Source organism: Coregonus lavaretus, assembly GCF_964263955.1.
Source record: "Coregonus lavaretus genome assembly, chromosome: 28".
Lineage (NCBI taxonomy): Eukaryota > Metazoa > Chordata > Actinopteri > Salmoniformes > Salmonidae > Coregonus > Coregonus lavaretus.
The window spans coordinates 15,706,789-15,725,359 of record NC_140015.1 but is presented as its reverse complement, the minus strand read 5'-3'; the positions used below and the strand labels follow the sequence as shown (position 1 = coordinate 15,725,359).

Here is an 18,571-nt window from a genome sequence, read left to right as displayed (position 1 = left end):
ACATCAAACAGTTAAGAATGTTTACTCAAAATGATACTGAGAGATTGGTATATGTATAAAAAGTATATTTGTGAGAGAGATAAGGCCATCGTCTCATTGAAAGACTGATGATGATGCTGGTCATAGGGTATGAACAGGTTAATTCTGAGAGTTCAGTGGGTCTGACTTTTTTCTAGAAAGACTAGGCAGGTTTGCCTTTCCAAACACAAATACACATGTCCTTCATTTAGTGGGTGGGCTGTCTGTCGGTCTACCTCAGTCAAAATTGCTGAAATCTAAGGTAGGGCAAACTATTCTGATTCATTTAACTTTCATCTTTTAAAATTACACATAATAGAAATGAATGTACACTTTATAGTAGATTTGCATATTTTGGCAATGAATGTTTGCAGTAAATATTTTTGGGTTTTTTAAATATTGGAAATAGGCCTAGGCATTGCCTATACTATTGATCTTCAGTTTAAAATCTAAAAGAGTACATAGGTTAATTGATTGGCTTTCAGGGAGGACTTAAAATGTGAGAAAATACATGTTTATTACAAAGTAAATAAGCATATTAAGTAGTTTTAGATAAGGAGCACCAACATTGAGCTTGCTCCCTCTGCTCTCTACCCCCAGCTGTTATGCACACCATTGTGCTACTGGTGTTGTGGGTACTGGGGACATCACTGGTGTTGCCAGACCCTGACACAGGGGGAGAGAAACTTACTGAGGAGCCCATTCCCTGTTCCAAGGGCTGCACCTGTCTGCATGACGACTACAGTCTAGAGCTCAATGTATACTGCAGCGCACGCAACTACACCCAGGCCCCCTCTGACGTGCCTGTCTCCACTCGCTCCCTCTGGCTGGATGGAAACCTGTTCACCACTCTGACTGCCACCGCCTTCAAGGATCTCAGCAACTTGGATTTTCTGAATCTACAGAGCGGTCAGCTGGTGTCCCTTGACTCCCAGGTGTTCCGAGGGCTTAAGTCGCTAGCTCACATCCACCTGGAGCGCAACCGTATCCGTTCTTTGCCGGGCACCATCTTCCAGAACACGCCTAACCTCGCCTCGCTTAGTCTCCATAACAACCAACTGTCCCGTATTGAGGAAAAGCTGTTTGCTGGCCTCTCACATATGTGGCTTCTCAACTTGGGGTGGAACTCATTAGCAGTGTTGCCTGAGACTGGGTTCCATGACCTGCATGGCCTGAGGGAGCTGGTGCTGGCTGGGAATAAGCTAGCTTACTTACAGCCACAACTCTTCCAAGGTCTTACCGAGCTGAAGGAGTTGGACCTCACCGGAAATTACCTGAAGGTCATCAAGGCTAATGTGTTTATGAAGCTCCCCAAACTGCAAAAGCTTTACCTGGCCCAGAACCAGATAGTCACGGTGGTACCCAGAGCCTTTGTGGGTATGAAGTCCCTCAGATGGCTGGATCTCACAAACAATAAACTATCAGCGCTCCATGATGAGACTTTCCTTGGTCTTCACAGCCTCCATGTGCTGCGGCTCTCCAACAACTCCATCAGTGGACTTAGGCCCAGGACTTTCCGTGACTTGCAGTACCTTGAGGAACTGCGTCTGAGCTACAACCGGATCCAGGCCTTGGAGGACAGGATCTTTGAGGGGCTTGGGCACCTGGAGGTTCTGGAGCTGGAGCACAACCAGGTGCAGGAGGCCCGGATGGGCACCTTCATGGGCCTCTCTCACCTGGCTGTCATTAACCTGTCTGGCAGCTGTTTCCGCAATCTTCCAGACCAAGTGTTCAAAGGTCTCTCCAAGCTCCACAGTCTACACCTGGATAAGGGCTGTTTAACCAGGGTCACGACCCAAGCTTTCATTGGACTATCAGGTCTGCGACGTCTCTTCCTCCAAAACAACAACATCTCTGTGGTGGAGCGCCAGAGCTTCGTGGAACTCTTGGGCTTACAACAGCTAGATCTGAGGTTCAACAAGCTTGAGGCCCTAACCTCCCACACCTTCTACGGCCTGAAGAACCTGGACTATCTGCTGCTGTCAGGCAACCTGTTCCGTCAGCTCCCCCCTGAGGCCCTCATGCCCTTGAAGCATCTCTCGTGGCTGGACCTCTCAGCTAACAGGCTGGAGATCCTGCACAATGGTACCATGCAGCTGCTGCCCAGGTTACGCTATCTAAACCTGAAAGATAATGCTCTTAGCAGCCTTCCACCAGATATCCCAGAAACTCTACACCAACTGTGGCTGACAGGGAACCGTTGGAAGTGTGACTGCAGTGTCCTTCCCCTCAGAGAATACAGCTTGAGGAGACCACAGACGGTGCCCCGGCAAGTGGAAACTCTGGCTGAGGGAGAGGAACCCCACACTGTTGTCACCATCTACAACAATATAACATGCAACAGCCCTCCAGGCTTGGTTGGCCATGACCTGAGGGATATCAGCAACGAACATTTCAATAACTGCTGAGGGAAGGATCTATGGGGTCAAAGACGCCAGACATTTGGAATACAATCATTTCAAAATAATTGTTATTAGCCTACAATTTTCCCTGTACATTCAATGATTTAGCCTATATGAATTAATTCTCAGAATATGTAGGCCTAATGTACCAAATTATTTTTGCTACTGTGGTAATTAGGCCCTACATGTTGCAAGTATGTAGCTTTTGCATCATACACTTTTAGTTAGTTTCATATTACATTAAATGTTCATTAAATCATTACACAAACAAATTGCAAGTAAGCCTACTAGAATACACAGTGTACATTACATTTAGCTTTTAGGAAATGTTTCGAAGTAGTCCACTTTTGAATGGGTGACTATTAAACTCATCCGTTGAATAAACACAAGTCATGTTTGTTTTTGTCCTCTGAATAAATATTTAAGAGACAGATTTGCTCAACAAGGAATTGGTCACACAACCAAATATAGATATAGGCCCTAGGTAAACAATATCAGCCTTTACCAGTTAAAGGTGCAGAGGCCCAGCTATTGAGGGGCCAGAGGGATATTTGTGTACACATGGCAAACACTTCGTCCAGTACCATAATGGTCCAGACCTCTAAGCAGAGGGAGAAATAAACCTTTAGGCCTACATAAATTATAATGACACTATAAAGTTTTCCTTTTCAAGAAGTCGGCAGGAGCAATTTTACAGCAGCACACTTCCAACACAGCTCTGACTGCAGGATTCATAGACCGCAGAACTTGAACGGTTCATTACATTACTTAGCTCGCAGTCGCATCACAGATGTTGAGATGTTGACCATCTTTCCCCATGTCCCATCACCTTCTGCACTGCAACACGTCGTCCTCCATATGTGCTCCTCACTCCTGTAGTTCAGTTGTTATGGTAACCAACAGTTTGCCAGTTGTTGTTAGCAGCTATCTAACTTTAGCTATTAGTGTAGCTGACTGCTACTGCTTTCACATGAGAGTGGTCTATCTTGATTATTATAGATGCATTAGTTTATGTCAACATGGACACGGATCCTTCAACGCATTGGAATGTTCTTTTTGACAGCTTCAAACCCCATATTCCGTCCATTGATTCGGATTCTTCATCAGTGAGTTTGATTTACTGCACTTAGCTATCGTTAGCTAGCTAACAACAAGTGCAGTAGTAAGACAACGTTAGCTAGCTGGCCCTATGAAACGCCCTTAATTTGGATGAACTTTGCTACTTACTTGCTATTCTACTAGCGTTGTGTTTATTTGTTTTTGAATTGTATTTGCCAGAGTAAATCTAGCTAAATGTATCAAACGTTAGCTGAATTGAGTCTAATCTTACTCTTCAGTCCGAAAATGAAGAGGACATACCCATCTTTCGCCGACCAGTAGCCCTTCTTCCTAAACACACAGAGGGCCTAGAGTGCCTGTCATTGGAGGACTCTGAAATAGAGGTAAGTAGCTAGCTAGCTGATCAAGTTTACAACTATTGATGACGAGTCCTTGACAAGGTTACTGTGTGTGTATCTGTGTGTATCCCAAACAGGAGCTGCTAATATCTGTGGCACAGCCACAACTGTGTTGGACAGAGGAGGCCCTTTGCCCTCATAGAGAGCCTACAACTGAAACCCATGGAGCTTATCAAACCACCGATTTAGCCCAGCAGGGCACACACCAGGAGCCCAGCCCCATAGGTAATAAGGTAAATGAGATATGCAGCCATGACTCTATTAGAAATGCAGCTCAGGCAGGAGGCCATCCTTGCAGCATCATTCCAGTGGAGATGAAAGGGGACACCTCAGCGCACCACAGCCATGGCACACTAAACAGACAAAAAACAACTGAGTCCACATCGCCACACCCTTCACATAACGCGGCTTGTGAAGAAAACACATTGGAGTCACTCAATGCTTTGAGAAAGACGCAGAGAACTGAACCAAATGGCTCTATGAAAAAGCCACTACAAAATAGTAAAACTGTTTTGTCTTTTGAGGTGAGTTTAAGTTTCCTATTATAAATAGGCAATTTTACCATGAGAAGGTACTACATAATAACTAATTTATTTGTTCACCTCTGGTCATTTTCATTCTGCAGTTAGATAGATACTGATCAAGTTTTATGTCCTACAAATCCGTGCCTTTGTGTTTTTACCAGCCACTGGAGCACTGGGATCTGGACCAGATTCTTCTGACTCTTCAAACAGATAGGCTCTTTTTAGGAAGCAGTGTGTCAGATGAACCTATGGAAGTACAACCAGGTAGACAATAGGGTAACTCTACGGTATCACTGATATAGCTACTGCTGAACCATTATGAACCTAGCATGTCATTCACACTCAATGCTATTATCATAATGATATAATCAATTCATTCTCAATTTGGTCACAGATGGAGACAATGTAAGGTCACAGGATAATATATTGGAGAGGCTGGCTGCTTTCTGCAGGACAGAAAGCAGCCAGCCTCTTCATCATCTGCTTCACAGATGATGAAGATAAAATAAAAACTGCACCAGATAAAACTTCTGGTGGGCCTCAGAAAGCACCTGTCCAACATCCTACCGATTTCAGGTAAAATATATGATAAAGTTGTGTGGGTTTCACGAGTATGAATAATGTCATGAGTTAACATGAACGTTTTGTTTACTGTCCAGACAAAATGGTGGATGGAGAAAGTATTTCAAAAGGATGGCATTTGAGTTGCAGCCAAGCCGTCAGGAAGTGCCCACTGTTTATATTGATTTGCGTAACCCTGAGCCTCCCACGAAAACAACCAGACCATGCAACAGCACTTCATCACAATCCATGAAACTGACCAACCCTAACCTACACGACGAAAACCCATCTGATGAGAAAACAGACAGTAATATACGGTCTGGATTAGTGAATGGAAAAGAGTAAATATTGCCTTGAATAACAGACCCACTGTAAAGCTCAAAACATTATTACATAGCTTTGTAAATATACTATAATGGCTCTGTGGCTGTGAACTATGAATTCAGTTTAACTCCTTCCTGAGTTCATGTTGGTGTTTTTTCTTCTCCCAGGGAAGTAACTGGAAAGAGCCTGTTACTCAGAATGTTACGCGAGGCGAACAGAAACAGGAGTGAGCCAGACAGGAAAGATCCAGTTCCAGCAGATTCTACATGCAGAACCCCCAGAAGAGTGGCCTTGAAGGACAAGCTAACTGAGGCTAACAATGAGAAAACATCTCTGCTTCCAGAGGTGGACAACCAAACCACATCTCTCACAATGCAGCATGACCAAAACAGGCTGCCAGTTGAGAGAACACCTGCTATTCAGCAGAGTGCTACTACCGGGCAGCCAAAGAAACAAAGGTAGATAAGATATTCATTTTAGGGGATTTGGGGACTTTGTCTCATATACTGTATCTTAAATTTTAGTCACAGTAGCTGACACAGGAGGTTGGTGGCACCTTAATTGGGGAGGATGGGCTCATGCTAAAGGCTGGAGTGGAATGGTATCAAATACTGTACATCAAACACATGGTTTGATGCTATTCCATTCGCTCCGTTCCAGACATTCTTTTGAGCCGTCCTCCCCTCAGCAGCCTCCACTGATGGCTGAACACCTGTTTTGTGACCTGTCAGTGACCAAGAGCAGAGAGAGCAACAGAAACAGAGAGCAGCAGCTCCAGAAACATCTGGAAAGCTTTAGACCAACCAGGTCTGCAGGAGACAGGGAGCCTGCCGCTGAGAAGACTGATGTTCTTTATGACACTGTAAGTTCATCTGGAACAGACAGACTCAGTGCTCCCAAATCAATAGATTTCCACTCCATCTTCTTTGTCATTTTCATCCCCCAGTGCCATTTGATAAATTGAGAGGTACATCTACATATTTCATATTTTTGGTTCTTTTTTCATCAGGAGGCCTCTCACCTACAGTCAGTTAACACTCTGCCTGCTGATATGGAGGATAAGGAGTGCTTGCTGCTGACTGTATGCCTCTCCAGTCCAGGCCTGGTAGCCAGCAGCGGTCATCATTGGAAAGCACCAACAGTGGAGTCAGCCACAACCAAATCCCATATATACAATGCTCTGGTTGCTTGGTTTCTGTCTTTGGTGAATATTTATTTGACTAGTTCTTGTCAAGATCATTGAACTGAGATCATCTGATTAGTTTTACTCTGTTTGTGATGGAGTCCATATTTTACTGAGGCCTCTAACTTGTGTTTGGTAGGTTGGAGCACCAGGTCCTCAAGGTGGTGATGACAGGGGTGCTGTACCCTTCTGGGTGGCTGGCCTACAGCAGCTGTGGACAGAGGATGGGCTGGCTCTACACATCTGTGCTGTGTCCCATGGAGAGAGCCTACAACTTGGCCGACAACCCCGGGTGAGATGAATGCACATAGAGATCCTTTTAAATTCCTTATTATTAGTAGTAGTATTCAAATTCCTAATTCTATGTGAATGCACCCAAACAGTTCCTCTGTTCCTCCACCACCTTTTCTGTAATTAAGTGATTTTCCTTCCTCCAACACCTGCAGACACGCTGCCGGTGTTCCAGCAGCGTGTCTGCAGGTTCCTCTCTCAGACCTCCCTCAGCGCCATCACCCATTGGCTGCCACAGCTCAGGAGCCTATTAGACCAACAGGCCTATCCCCCAACCGTCCACATACCTGCCTCCTGCCTGGACAGCTTTATCTCTGTCAACTCAGACAAAATGGTAGGTAGTAGGTACAGGTGAATGCTTAGAATCTGAGATTGACTTAATGATGTGGAAGTGTTCCCTGTAATGTGCTGTATCTTTGCCCTGTGTCTCAGGCTGTGAAGAGGACCTTTGGTCTGAACCCAGGCTTCTACTGGCAGACTGTGGAGACTCAGGAACTCGGTTGTCAGAGGCCTGAGACCATGTGCACTCAGCAGCTACACACAGAGGTAAGAACATCTTAAGTTGTGGTATGTCTCAGCTGTTCCAAAGCTCCTTGGTATCATCTAACCTCAGTGTTAATACCCCATGATCATGACTGTTGGTATAGAATGAGGAAATCAAGCATACCGTTTTTTTCTTCTTCTTCTCACAGATAGCTGTTACTCTGGGATACATGTCTTTGTTCCTGCATCCCCTGGTGGTTCACCACACCCTCCAGCTTCTCCTCAACTCAGGCCTGGATGTGTGTGGCCTCCGCCTCCTTTACCCTCCTCCTGGCCTTCTGACCAACAGCACCGGTAAAACTTATGTCAACAAATAAACTTATATTCTGTTATATTCTTATCTAGTCTGCAGATCTTCAGTGGCCTAGACTGGAATTATTCAGTAAGTTATAGTAAGTCTGTCTCTGATTCAGGCAGGGTATCCTACGGGGAGGGAGATGATGGGGCCGATCGGCCCGTCCTTGCCCTAGCTGTCCGAGGGCCTCACGCCCGCACCGTGTGGCAGGATGTAACAGGCCCTTCAGACCCCCTGCTGGCTAGGAAGACAGACCCAGCATCCATCAACGCCCTGCACTGCAGCAGCAAGAACTTGACCCTCCTCTACTCCCCTCGCCTGGCCAGCAGAGTGCACAGGGAACTGGTCACGTGGTTCGCAAGGACAGTTCCAGGAGATAACTCCCAGAACCCTGACCAGGCTCCAACTGACAGGTGTGTTTGTAGTCCAGAGCCATCATGATGTCCCACAACCATCACTTAAACATTACAAATAGAAAAACAAACATATCACCACTAATAATAATAATTTATTTAACTTTTATAGCGCTATACCTTACATAAATAATCTCAAAGCGTTGTAAAGCAACAACAACATTTTCTTTTTTTTAAACAACATTATTAATCATCATTAGTAGATGGACGGTCAAGAGACTGAAGGTTTACTAAGTAAACATTGATTGATACATTTGTATCTGTTGTAAAAAAAAAATCATCTTATTGGGCTATATACAGTGGGGAGAACAAATATTTGATACACTGCCGATTTTGCAGGTTTTCCTACTTATAAAGCATGTAGAGGTCTGTAATTTTTTTCATAGGTACACTTCAACTGTGAGAGACGGAATCTAAAACAACAATCCAGAAAATCACATTGTATGATTTTTAAGTAATTAATTTGCATTTTATTGCATGACATAAGTATTTGATCACCTACCAACCAGTAAGAATTCCGGCTCTCACAGACCTGTTAGTTTTTCTTTAAGAAGCACTTCTGTTCTCCACTCATTACCTGTATTAACTGCACCTGTTTGAACTCGTTACCTGTATAATAGACACCTGTCCACACACTCAATCAAACAGACTCCAACCTCTCCACAATGGCCAAGACCAGAGAGCTGTGTAAGGACATCAGGGATACAATTGTAGACCTGCACAAGGCTGGGATGGGCTACAGGACAATTGTCAAGCAGCTTGGTGAGAAGGCAACAACTGTTGGCGCAATTATTAGAAAATGGAAGAAGTTCAAGATGACGGTCAATCATCCTCGGTCTGGGGCTCCATGCAAGATCTCACCTCGTGGGGCATCAATGATCATGAGGAAGGTGAGGGATCAGCCCAGAACTACACGGCAGGACCTGGTCAATGACCTGAAGAGAGCTGGGACCACAGTCTCAAAGAAAACCATTAGTAACACACTACGCCGTCATGGATTAAAATCCTGCAGCGCACGCAAGGTCCCCCTGCTCAAGCCAGCTCATGTCCAGGCCCGTCTGAAGTTTGCCAATGACCATCTGGATGATCCAGAGGAATGGGAGAAGGTCATGTGGTCTGATGAGACAAAAATAGAGCTTTTTGGTCTAAACTCCTCTCGCCGTGTTTGGAGGAAGAAGAAGGATGAGTACAACCCCAAGAACACCATCCTAACCGTGAAGCATGGAGGTGGAAACATCATTCTTTGGGGATGCTTTTCTGCAAAGGGGACAGGACGACTGCACCGTATTGAGGGGAGGATGGATGGGGCCATGTATTGCGAGATCTTGGCCAACAACCTCCTTCCCTCAGTAAGAGCATTGAAAGATGGGTCGTGGCTGGGTCTTCCAGCATGACAACGACCCGAAACACACAGCCAGGGCAACTAAGGAGTGGCTCCGAAAGAAGCATCTCAAGGTCCTGGAGTGGCCTAGCCAGTCTCCAGACCTGAACCCAATAGAAAATCTTTGGAGGGAGCTGAAAGTCCGTATTGCCCAGCGACAGCCTCGAAACCTGTCAATCACATTTGTATGATTTTTAAGTAATTCATTTGCATTTTATTGCAAGACATAAGTATTTGATACATCAGAAAAGCAGAACTTAATATTTGGTACAGAAACCTTTGTTTGCAATTACAGAGATCATACGTTTCCTGTAGGTCTTGACCAGGTTTGCACACACTGCAGCAGGGATTTTGGCTCACTCCTCCATACAGACCTTCTCCAGATCCTTCAGGTTTCGGGGCTGGGCAATACCGACTTTCAGCTCCCTCCAAAGATTTTCTATTGGGTTCAGGTCTGGAGACTGTCTAGGCCACTCCAGGACCTTGAGATGCTTCTTACGGAGCCACTCCTTAGTTGCCCTGGCTGTGTGTTTCGGGTCGTTGTCATGCTGGAAGACCCAGCCACGACCCATCTTCAATGCACTTACTGAGGGAAGGAGGTTGTTGGCCAAGATCTCGCGATACATGGCCCCATCCATCCTCCCCTCAATACGGTGCAGTCGTCCTGTCCCCTTTGCAGAAAAGCATCCCCAAAGAATGATGTTTCCACCTCCATGCTTCACGGTTGGGATGGTGTTCTTGGGGTTGTACTCATCCTTCTTCTTCCTCCAAACACGGCGAGTGGAGTTTAGACAAAAAAGCTATATTTTTGTCTCATCAGACCACATGACCTTCTCCCATTCCTCCTCTGGATCATCCAGATGGTCATTGGCAAACGTCAGACGGGCCTGGACATGCGCTGGCTTGAGCAGGGGGACCTTGCGTGCGCTGCAGGATTTTAATCCATGACAGCGTAGTGTGTTACTAATGGTTTTCTTTGAGACTGTGGTCCCAGCTCTCTTCAGGTCATTGACCAGGTCCTGCCGTGTAGTTCTGGGCTGATCCCTCACCTTCCTCATGATCATTGATGCCCCACGAGGTGAGATCTTGCATGGAGCCCCAGACCGAGGGTGATTGACCGTCATCTTGAACTTCTTCCATTTTCTATTAATTGCGCCAACAGTTGTTGCCTTCTCACCAAGCTGCTTGCCTATTGTCCTGTAGCCCATCCCAGCCTTGTGCGGGTCTACAATTTTATCCCTGATGTCCTTACACAGCTCTTGGCCATTGTGGAGAGGTTGGAGTCTGTTTGATTGAGTGTGTGGACAGGTGTCTTTTATACAGGTAACGAGTTCAAACAGGTGCAGTTAATACAGGTAATGAGTGGAGAACAGGAGGGCTTCTTAAAGAAAAACTAATAGGTCTGTAAGAGCCGGAATTCTTACTCTTTGGTAGGTGAACAAATACTTATGTCATGCAATAAAATGTAAATTCATTACTTAAAAATCATACAATGTGATTTTCTGGATTTTTGTTTTAGATTCTGTCTCTCACAGTTGAAGTGTACCTATGATAAAAGTTACAGACCTCTACATGCTTTGTAAGTAGGAAAACCTGCAAAATCGGCAGTGTATCAAATACTTGTTCTCCCCACTGTATATATATACACACACACACTACTAGTCAAAGGTTTGGACACACCTACTCATTCAAGGATTTTCTTTATAAAAAAAAAATTACATTGTAGAATAATAGTGAAGACATCAGAACTATGAAATAACACATATGGAATCATGAAGTAACCAGAAAAGTGTTAAACAAATGAAAATATATTTTATATTTCGATTCTTCTAATAGCCACCCTTTGCCTTGATGACAGCTTTGCACACTCTTGGCATTCTCTCAACCAGATTCTTGAGGTAGTCACCTGGAATGCATTTCAATTAACAGGTGTGCCTTCTTAAAAGTTAATTTGTGGAATTTCTTTCCTTCTTATTGAGTTTGAGCCAATCAGTTATTTTGTGACAAGGTAGTGGGGTATACAGAAGATAGCCCTATTTGGTAAAAGACCAAGTCCATATTATGGCAAGAACAGCTCAAATAAGCAAAGAGAAACGACAGTCCATCATTACTTTAAGACATGAAGGTCAGTCAATACGGAACATTTCAAGAACTTTGAAAGTTTCTTCAAGTGCATTCGCAAAAACCATCAAGCGCTATGATGAAACTGACTTCATACCTTCATGAGGACTGCCACAGGAATGGAAGACCAAGAGTTACCTCTTCTGCAGAGGATAGGTTCGTTAGAGTTACCAGCCTCAGAAATTGCAGCCCAAATAAATGCTTCACAGAGTTCAAGTAACAGACACATCTCAACATCAACTGTTCAGAGGGGACTGAATCAGGCCTTCATGGTCGAATTGCTGCAAAGAAACCACTACTAAAGGACACCAATAAAAAGAAGAGACTCGCTTGGGCCAAGAAACACGAGCAATGGACATTAGTCTGTAGTCCAAATTTGAGATTTTTGGTTCAAACCGCTGTGTCTTTGTGAGACGCGGTGTGGGTGAATGGATGATCTCTGCATGTGTAGTTCCCACCGTAAAGCATGGAGGAGGTGTTATGGTGTGGGGGTGCTTTGCTGGTGACACTGTCTGTGATTTATTTAGAATACAAGGCACACTTAACCAGCATGGCTACCACAGCATTCTGCAGCGATACGCCATTCCATCTGGTTTGGGCTTAGTGGGACTATCATTTGTTTTTCAACAGGACAATGACCCAATACACCTCCAGGCTGTGTAAGGGCTATTTTATCAAGAAGGAGAGTGATGGCGTGCTGGGATGAGTTGGACGGCAGAGTGAAGGAAAAGCAGCCAACAAGTGCTCCTCATATGTGGGAACTCCTTCAAGACTGTTGGAAAAGCATTCCAGGTGAAGCTGGTTGAGAAAATGCCAAGAGTGTGCAAAGCTGTCATCAGGGCAAAGGGTGGCTATTTGAAGAATATAAAATTTAAAAAGGTATTTTGATTTGTTTAATACTTTTTGGGTTACTACATGATTCCATATGTGTTATTTCATAGTTTTGATGTGTTCACTATTATTCTACAATGTATAAAATAGTACAAATAAAGAAAAACCCTTGAATGAGTAGGTGTGTCCAAAACATTTTGACTGGTACTTTATATACACACACACACGCACAGTAGTCAAAGTATTACACAAAAAACATGATTTTCTTCCAACACTCTCAGCTCTGCCCCTGGTGATGGAGAGGGAAGCAGCCCCTTGTATATAACCAGGTCCTCTACCACCCTGTGTGCTACTGTTAAAGGTAACTCAGAAACAAGTACACACTTGAGGTCAACAATATCAGAATTATGGCTTAATGCTTTACTCTAGTCTAGATCCCAAGTACAGTAATTGGAAGTTTCAAAATGTCTTACTGTGGATCTGCCTTTTCCCTCCCCACCTCATAGTGGACGTGTTCCTGGTAGTTTCTCCAGCGGTGGCGCCATGCTGCTACAGCCAGGTTCTGTCTGTGTGTGAGGGCAGAGGGTTCAGTCTGAGAGGGGTCCAGAGGCTGCAGCTCCCCACCAAACGAACCCAGGCGCTGGGACTTACCAGTCAGCAGGTAACGACCCCACCTGCACCACACTGTCTCCAGATCAGACACACCACACTGAATTGACAGCAGAGCACCTGAGAGGAACTGGCGAGATCAGTGTTGACTTAGCCCTGTCTTAAAGCTTGTCTTTCTGTTTGACAAGGTGTCAGTGTTCTGCAGTCCGCCCACTGTTACTGTGGATGAGGAGAAGGTTGAGCTGTCCCCCCACTGCCTGGTCTTACGTTTGAGGAGAGAGAGTGGCCTGCGTCACTGTGCCAGCCTGCCTGCAGGTACAGTACTTAACCCTGTATTACCTAATATCGCTCTGTTTCTATCACCTCAAAAGTACACTGAGTGTACAAAACATTAGGAACACCTTCCTAATATTGAGTTGCACCCCCTTTTGCCCTCAGAACAGCTTCAATTTGTCGGGGCATGGACTACAAGGTGTTGAAAGCGTTCCACAGTATGCTGGCCGATGTTTACGCCAATGCTTCCCACAGTTGTGTCAAGTTGGCTGGATGTCGTTTGGGTGGTTGACCATTCTTGATACACACGGGAAACTGTTGAGCGTGAAATACCCAGCAGCGTTGCAGTTCTTGACACACTCCAGCCTGGCACCTACTACCATACCCCGTTCAAAGGCACTTGCATATTTTGTCTTGCCCATTCACCCTCTGAATGGCACACATATACAATCCAGAGCGTCTGCTAAATGATGTAAATGTAATGTCTCAAGGCTTAAAAATCCTTCTTTAACCTGTCTCCTCCCCTTCATCTACACTGATTGAAGTAGATTTAACAGGTGACATCAATAAGGGATCATAGCTTTCACCTGGATTCACCTGGTCAGTCTATGTCATGGGAAAGTGCAGGTGTTCCTAATGTTTTGTATACTCAGTGTATAAAGAACATGTCTTCCCATTTGAAGCCGGGAGGCATTGTAGAGGCATTTGAGCTTGTGACATCAATGTTCAGTCTATTGACACTGATTCCTCTTTTTGTCAGCCCTTGTGAAAGAGTTGGAGGAGCAGAGGTTGTTGGGATGTATCCACATTAGACTGTCAGATGAAGGAAAGCTGGACCCGAGCAGCTGCTTTCACATGTTGCCCTACAGTGAGAGCCTGCTCCATAGCTTTGGTAAGGGAAGAGTTAACACAGTCTGTCAATGATGACCCCTCCTTTGCTTCCTGGTCTGATTGAGTTTCTGTTTACGCTTGGTTCTCAGGTGGGCGTATGTGGGCAGTACCAGACCCCTGCAATGTGGTGCTGTCCAAATACAGGTGTCCATCCAACCCAGAGCTGGAGCAGGGGGTGGTTCTTACCCTAGCTGGCAGGGACATTGGTCAGGGCTTAACCCTGCTACACAGGCTCCTGACAGGGGACACAACAGGTACTTTACTTACATTAACCATTCCCACAACACAGTCCATGTAATGAAATATTTGAAATATATTTAAAATGCTTAATATTATTAATAATACCAATATTGTACTTGCAATTCAGCTGTAGCACTGAACTCCTCACCTACCTAACCTTGCCCTATGTTTCTATCCTTTCTACCCTGTTTCTCCATCAGGCGATGTTGGGGAGGATGAATTCGAGCTGCTGGCCCTGAAGTGGCTGCCCACATTGTCCCGGGAGCAGGCGCGGGAGGTGAGCCCCTATGAGGTAGGTGACCGGCTGTGGCAGAGCAGCCTGGTGGGTCTGGCCTCCTCCCCTGCCCTGGTGTGTGCCCTGAGTAGGGTGGACGCCTTCGCCACCCTACGGCGGCTCCTGCCACGGAACTACACCGGGAATCTGAACATACTGATGTCTCCCACTCCTGAACTGGCCTTCAGACAAGCATCCCTCTTCTTCTCCCACGGAGAGATGATCCCAGGTAAAAACTACAGTCAGTGCAAGCTATGTACTATTTCTCTACTACCCTATATCTGGGGTAATTATGTCAAGGATAGCTGGATCTATGTGGATTTTCTCTCATCTTCAGATCAGTGTGCGCCCATTACTGAAGTTCCTACCCCCACCTTGCATCAATGTAGCTGGTATGTATCACTGGGTCACATTCAAACAACTGCCTCTCACCCACCTCCATTCTGACTTGTGTTTAATGTTCCTTACAGGTTCCCAGTGTGAGTCATTGTTGAACTGCATGGTGCAGGGTGAGTTTGGAAACGGGTTTATTTGTATGAACTTTGAACTTTAAATAACATGATGTAATGTAGGATGTTTTATTAAACATTGGTTACTTGCAAAGTCGATTACTTCAACAATGGTTAAAAAATGTACAAAAGAAAATATGTAAGCACCCTATTTGCCAGTCTTGTCTGTTTCCATCAGGCTCCCAGCCGCTGGTCACACTGTGTCTGTTCAAGCCTGGAGTGTGGAGCCATGCTCTGGGGAAAATCCTCAGCAAAGTCCAGCGGAGTGGTTTCACTGTAGTGGGCCTGCGTGTGCTGGTTCTGGACACAAACACAGCTGTGTCTCTGGTGTCTGCTGCAGAGCATCAGGCAACTCGCTTACTCCTACCTATCTAAACCAGGCCAGTGGACAGATTGTTACATTGTTTTAAATGCATTGGTTCAGCTAATTTTTCCTGTGGTGTTTTCCTCTAGGACCCCTCTGCTGTAGAAGCCCATGTCCAGTACTTGAGCTCTGGGCCTTCCCTGGCTCTATGCCTGCAGAGAGAGAACGCTGTGAAGAGGCTACTGGATGTGCTGGGGCCTGAGGACCCTGCCCAGGCCCGCGCTCTGGACCAATTCCTCTGGAGGGCCTGTTACAGCTCGGACCAGCTACACAGTGGCATCTATGGTCAGTGCCCCTCGCCCCCGCACGATACTGGGCCACCTTCCAGGCCCTGCCAGACAACATAGATCAATCAGTTACAGAGTGGCTGAAACTGGCTTTGGAATAAGGTTTTAATGTTTCGGATATAATGTTAGTAGCTCATAATGAATGATATAATACTATGTTGTAGGATCGAGGAGCTATCAGAGAGCTGTTCAGGATGTGAAGAGGCTGTTCCCTAAGGGCCTATGCTGCACAGAGACCATCACCATGAGACAGGAGCAGGTACATCACACAGTGCTACATTAGACATGATTTACTATTCCTAGGCGTATAGTGTTTAATAAGCAACACATTTTGTCTGTTGTGTCGCTCACTGTTCTGTATCACAGATACCCAGTGTATACTCAGACCCTTTGGCTTGTCTGGCCCGTGAACAGAGTCAGAGTCTTGCTGCTGCGAACAAGCCATCTTTATCACGCCTTATGGCATCTGGACTGAATGGAGGTGGTCTAGTTTTGAATGTTTTAGCCTTGCTGAATCTTTGTTGTTAAATAGCTTATTTACTACTTTTATGTGGATACAAAACAGGTCCCTTAATCATTGACTTTTTATTGGGACGTTGCCTATGATTGGTCTGGGGCAACTGTTGTTGTGTTTAGTTGATGTGGTATCAACAGCAGTTGAACTTTGTAAACGTGGCTGTTTGTATGTGGGTGGCAGCAGGGCCCTTGGTCCGCAGCGCGCTCTGCCAAACCACCTGCCTGCTGCTGCCCTCCAGTGTGCTGCGTCTGGGCCCAGCCCCCCTCCTCCTGGACCTGCTTGAGCAGCTGCTGGGGAGAGGCTGCCACCTGGTGGCCGGGAGGATGAGTGTCCTGGACGAGACCCAGAGATGTCACATCGCTGAGACACTGATGCGACCCTCTGAGAGGGATGGGAAGGTGAGGAGTGTGGGTCTGCTATGTAGAGGGAGTTTCATAGTTACTCTATAGCAGCATGCATTGGTCACTCTCTGTAACTAGTGGTGTAAAGTACTTAAGTAGTTTTTAGGGGTATCTGTACTATTTATATGTTTGACTACTTTTATTTTTACTCCATACATTTTCCCTGACACCCAAAAGTACTCGTTACATTTCGAATGCTTAGCAGGACAGGAAAATGGTCCAATTCACACACTTATCAAGAGAACATCCCTGGTCATCCCTACTACCTCTGATCTGGCAGACTCACTAAACACAAATGCTTAGTTTGTAAATTATGTCTGAGTGTTGGAGTGTGCCCCTGGCTATCCGTAAATAAAAAAAACAATCGTGCCGTCTGGTTTTCTTAATATAAGGAATGTGAAATGATTTATACTTTTGATACTTAAGTATATTTTGGCAATTACATTTACTTTTGATACTTCATATATTTAAAACCAAATACTTTTACTCAAGTACCGTATTTTCCGCACTATAAGGCGCACCGGAGTATAAGCCGCAGCAGCTAAATTGAATGATATTGAATGATGTGTACATATATAAGCCGCACTGGACTATAAGCCGCAGGTGTTTTAATGTTTAATTACCATATGTAAGGATTCGTGCACAGAGGGGATTGTCGGGAAAGAGACAAACTGTCTCGCTCTCGTAATGTCTGTCTGTCTTGTTCTCGTTCGGTCTCTCGTACCACTCTCGGTTCCACTTTTACTTTTGCGCGCTACCTGTCTCACTCTTTTCCGGCCTCCAGCTTTTCCAGCTTTTCCTGCTGGAGCCCGCCGCTTAAAATCCATAGATTAGCCGCACCGTTATATAAACCGCAGGGTGGAAAAATGGGAAAAAAGGCAAGGCTTATAGTCCGAAAATTACGGTAGTATTTTACTGGGTGACTTTCACTTGAGTCATTTTCTATTAAAGGTATCTTTACTTTTACTCAAATATGACAATTGGGTACTTTTTCCACCACTGACTGTAACACTGCCTGTGGCCTTGACGATCTCCTCTCTAGATTACTGCTCTACCCGAGGGCCCTTGTTTTATCGTTGTTCTACAGAAAGATAACGTTGTGACCTGCTTTGACTCCATGCTTGAAAGGTAAGGAAACAGGCTACTCAAAAACATGTACCGGATAGTGTTTAACATTTTCTTCTTTGCATAGATTAATATGCTATGGTTTATTTATTTTGCACTATAGTATTTACAGAGAGAGGTCTAAACTTGCCAAAGTGGGGAAAATGCTGATTTATCCCAGCACTGAAAAAAAGTAAGCTTGTTCTGACTGCGGAAACATTGTTTGTGTTGTAGTACCAATTAAATGGCAAAATGGTCCAGGATCAAGTGACCTCGATAAAACAGATTGTGAGTGAATGTCTATGAAGAAAGCACCATTGATAACAAGCACCTCTGAGAATGTCTCTTCTGTTTTGGCTCTAGGCAGTGCAGCTGCTGTGCTATCTATTTGATGTCCTGTCTCCTGATAATCATCATGTCATTGTACCACAGCAATCTGAGGGAACCCAAATGCTATAGAGCATTACCAGGAGGGCCAACCTATTTTGTGGAATTCTGTACCACTCTTTGACGTTAATCCATTTGATACATTCCAATACTATAAAGAAAATATGTATTTTAATCTTTAATTGGTTGTGGTAACGAACCTTTGTAATCCCCCCCCAAAACAAGGGTATTTTCATGTGAAGAAAATAAATACTTTAAAAAATGCTGTTTCATGTTTTAGTTATTGCAAGATTATACTTGTTGTCAAGGGACATTAATTGTTGGAGTGTAGTGAACTAGAAGTACATACCTTTATTACTACCTTGTTTTAA

The 18,571-nt window shown here is 44.9% G+C and overlaps 1 protein-coding gene across 1 annotated transcript; it reads left to right on the top strand.

Moving 5' to 3' along the window:
* The first annotated feature begins 149 nt into the window (after positions 1-149).
* LOC311103890 (dynein axonemal assembly factor 8-like) lies at positions 150-18,487 on the top strand. The gene is given in 31 exon segments (XM_084145520.1): positions 150-280; positions 3,758-3,862; positions 3,955-4,401; positions 4,563-4,665; positions 4,893-4,977; positions 5,061-5,303; positions 5,454-5,744; positions 5,947-6,148; positions 6,296-6,490; positions 6,609-6,761; positions 6,916-7,009; positions 7,012-7,094; positions 7,193-7,306; positions 7,453-7,597; positions 7,717-8,011; positions 12,626-12,705; positions 12,851-13,005; positions 13,142-13,268; positions 13,987-14,118; positions 14,207-14,371; positions 14,558-14,860; positions 14,969-15,023; positions 15,102-15,108; positions 15,204-15,488; positions 15,594-15,789; positions 15,956-16,050; positions 16,158-16,272; positions 16,489-16,706; positions 17,752-17,837; positions 17,938-18,006; positions 18,177-18,487. Coding segments are annotated over 29 exon segments (4,449 nt in total). The 5' UTR covers positions 150-280; positions 3,758-3,862; positions 3,955-4,191; the 3' UTR covers positions 18,325-18,487.
* The last annotated feature ends 84 nt before the right edge of the window (positions 18,488-18,571 follow it).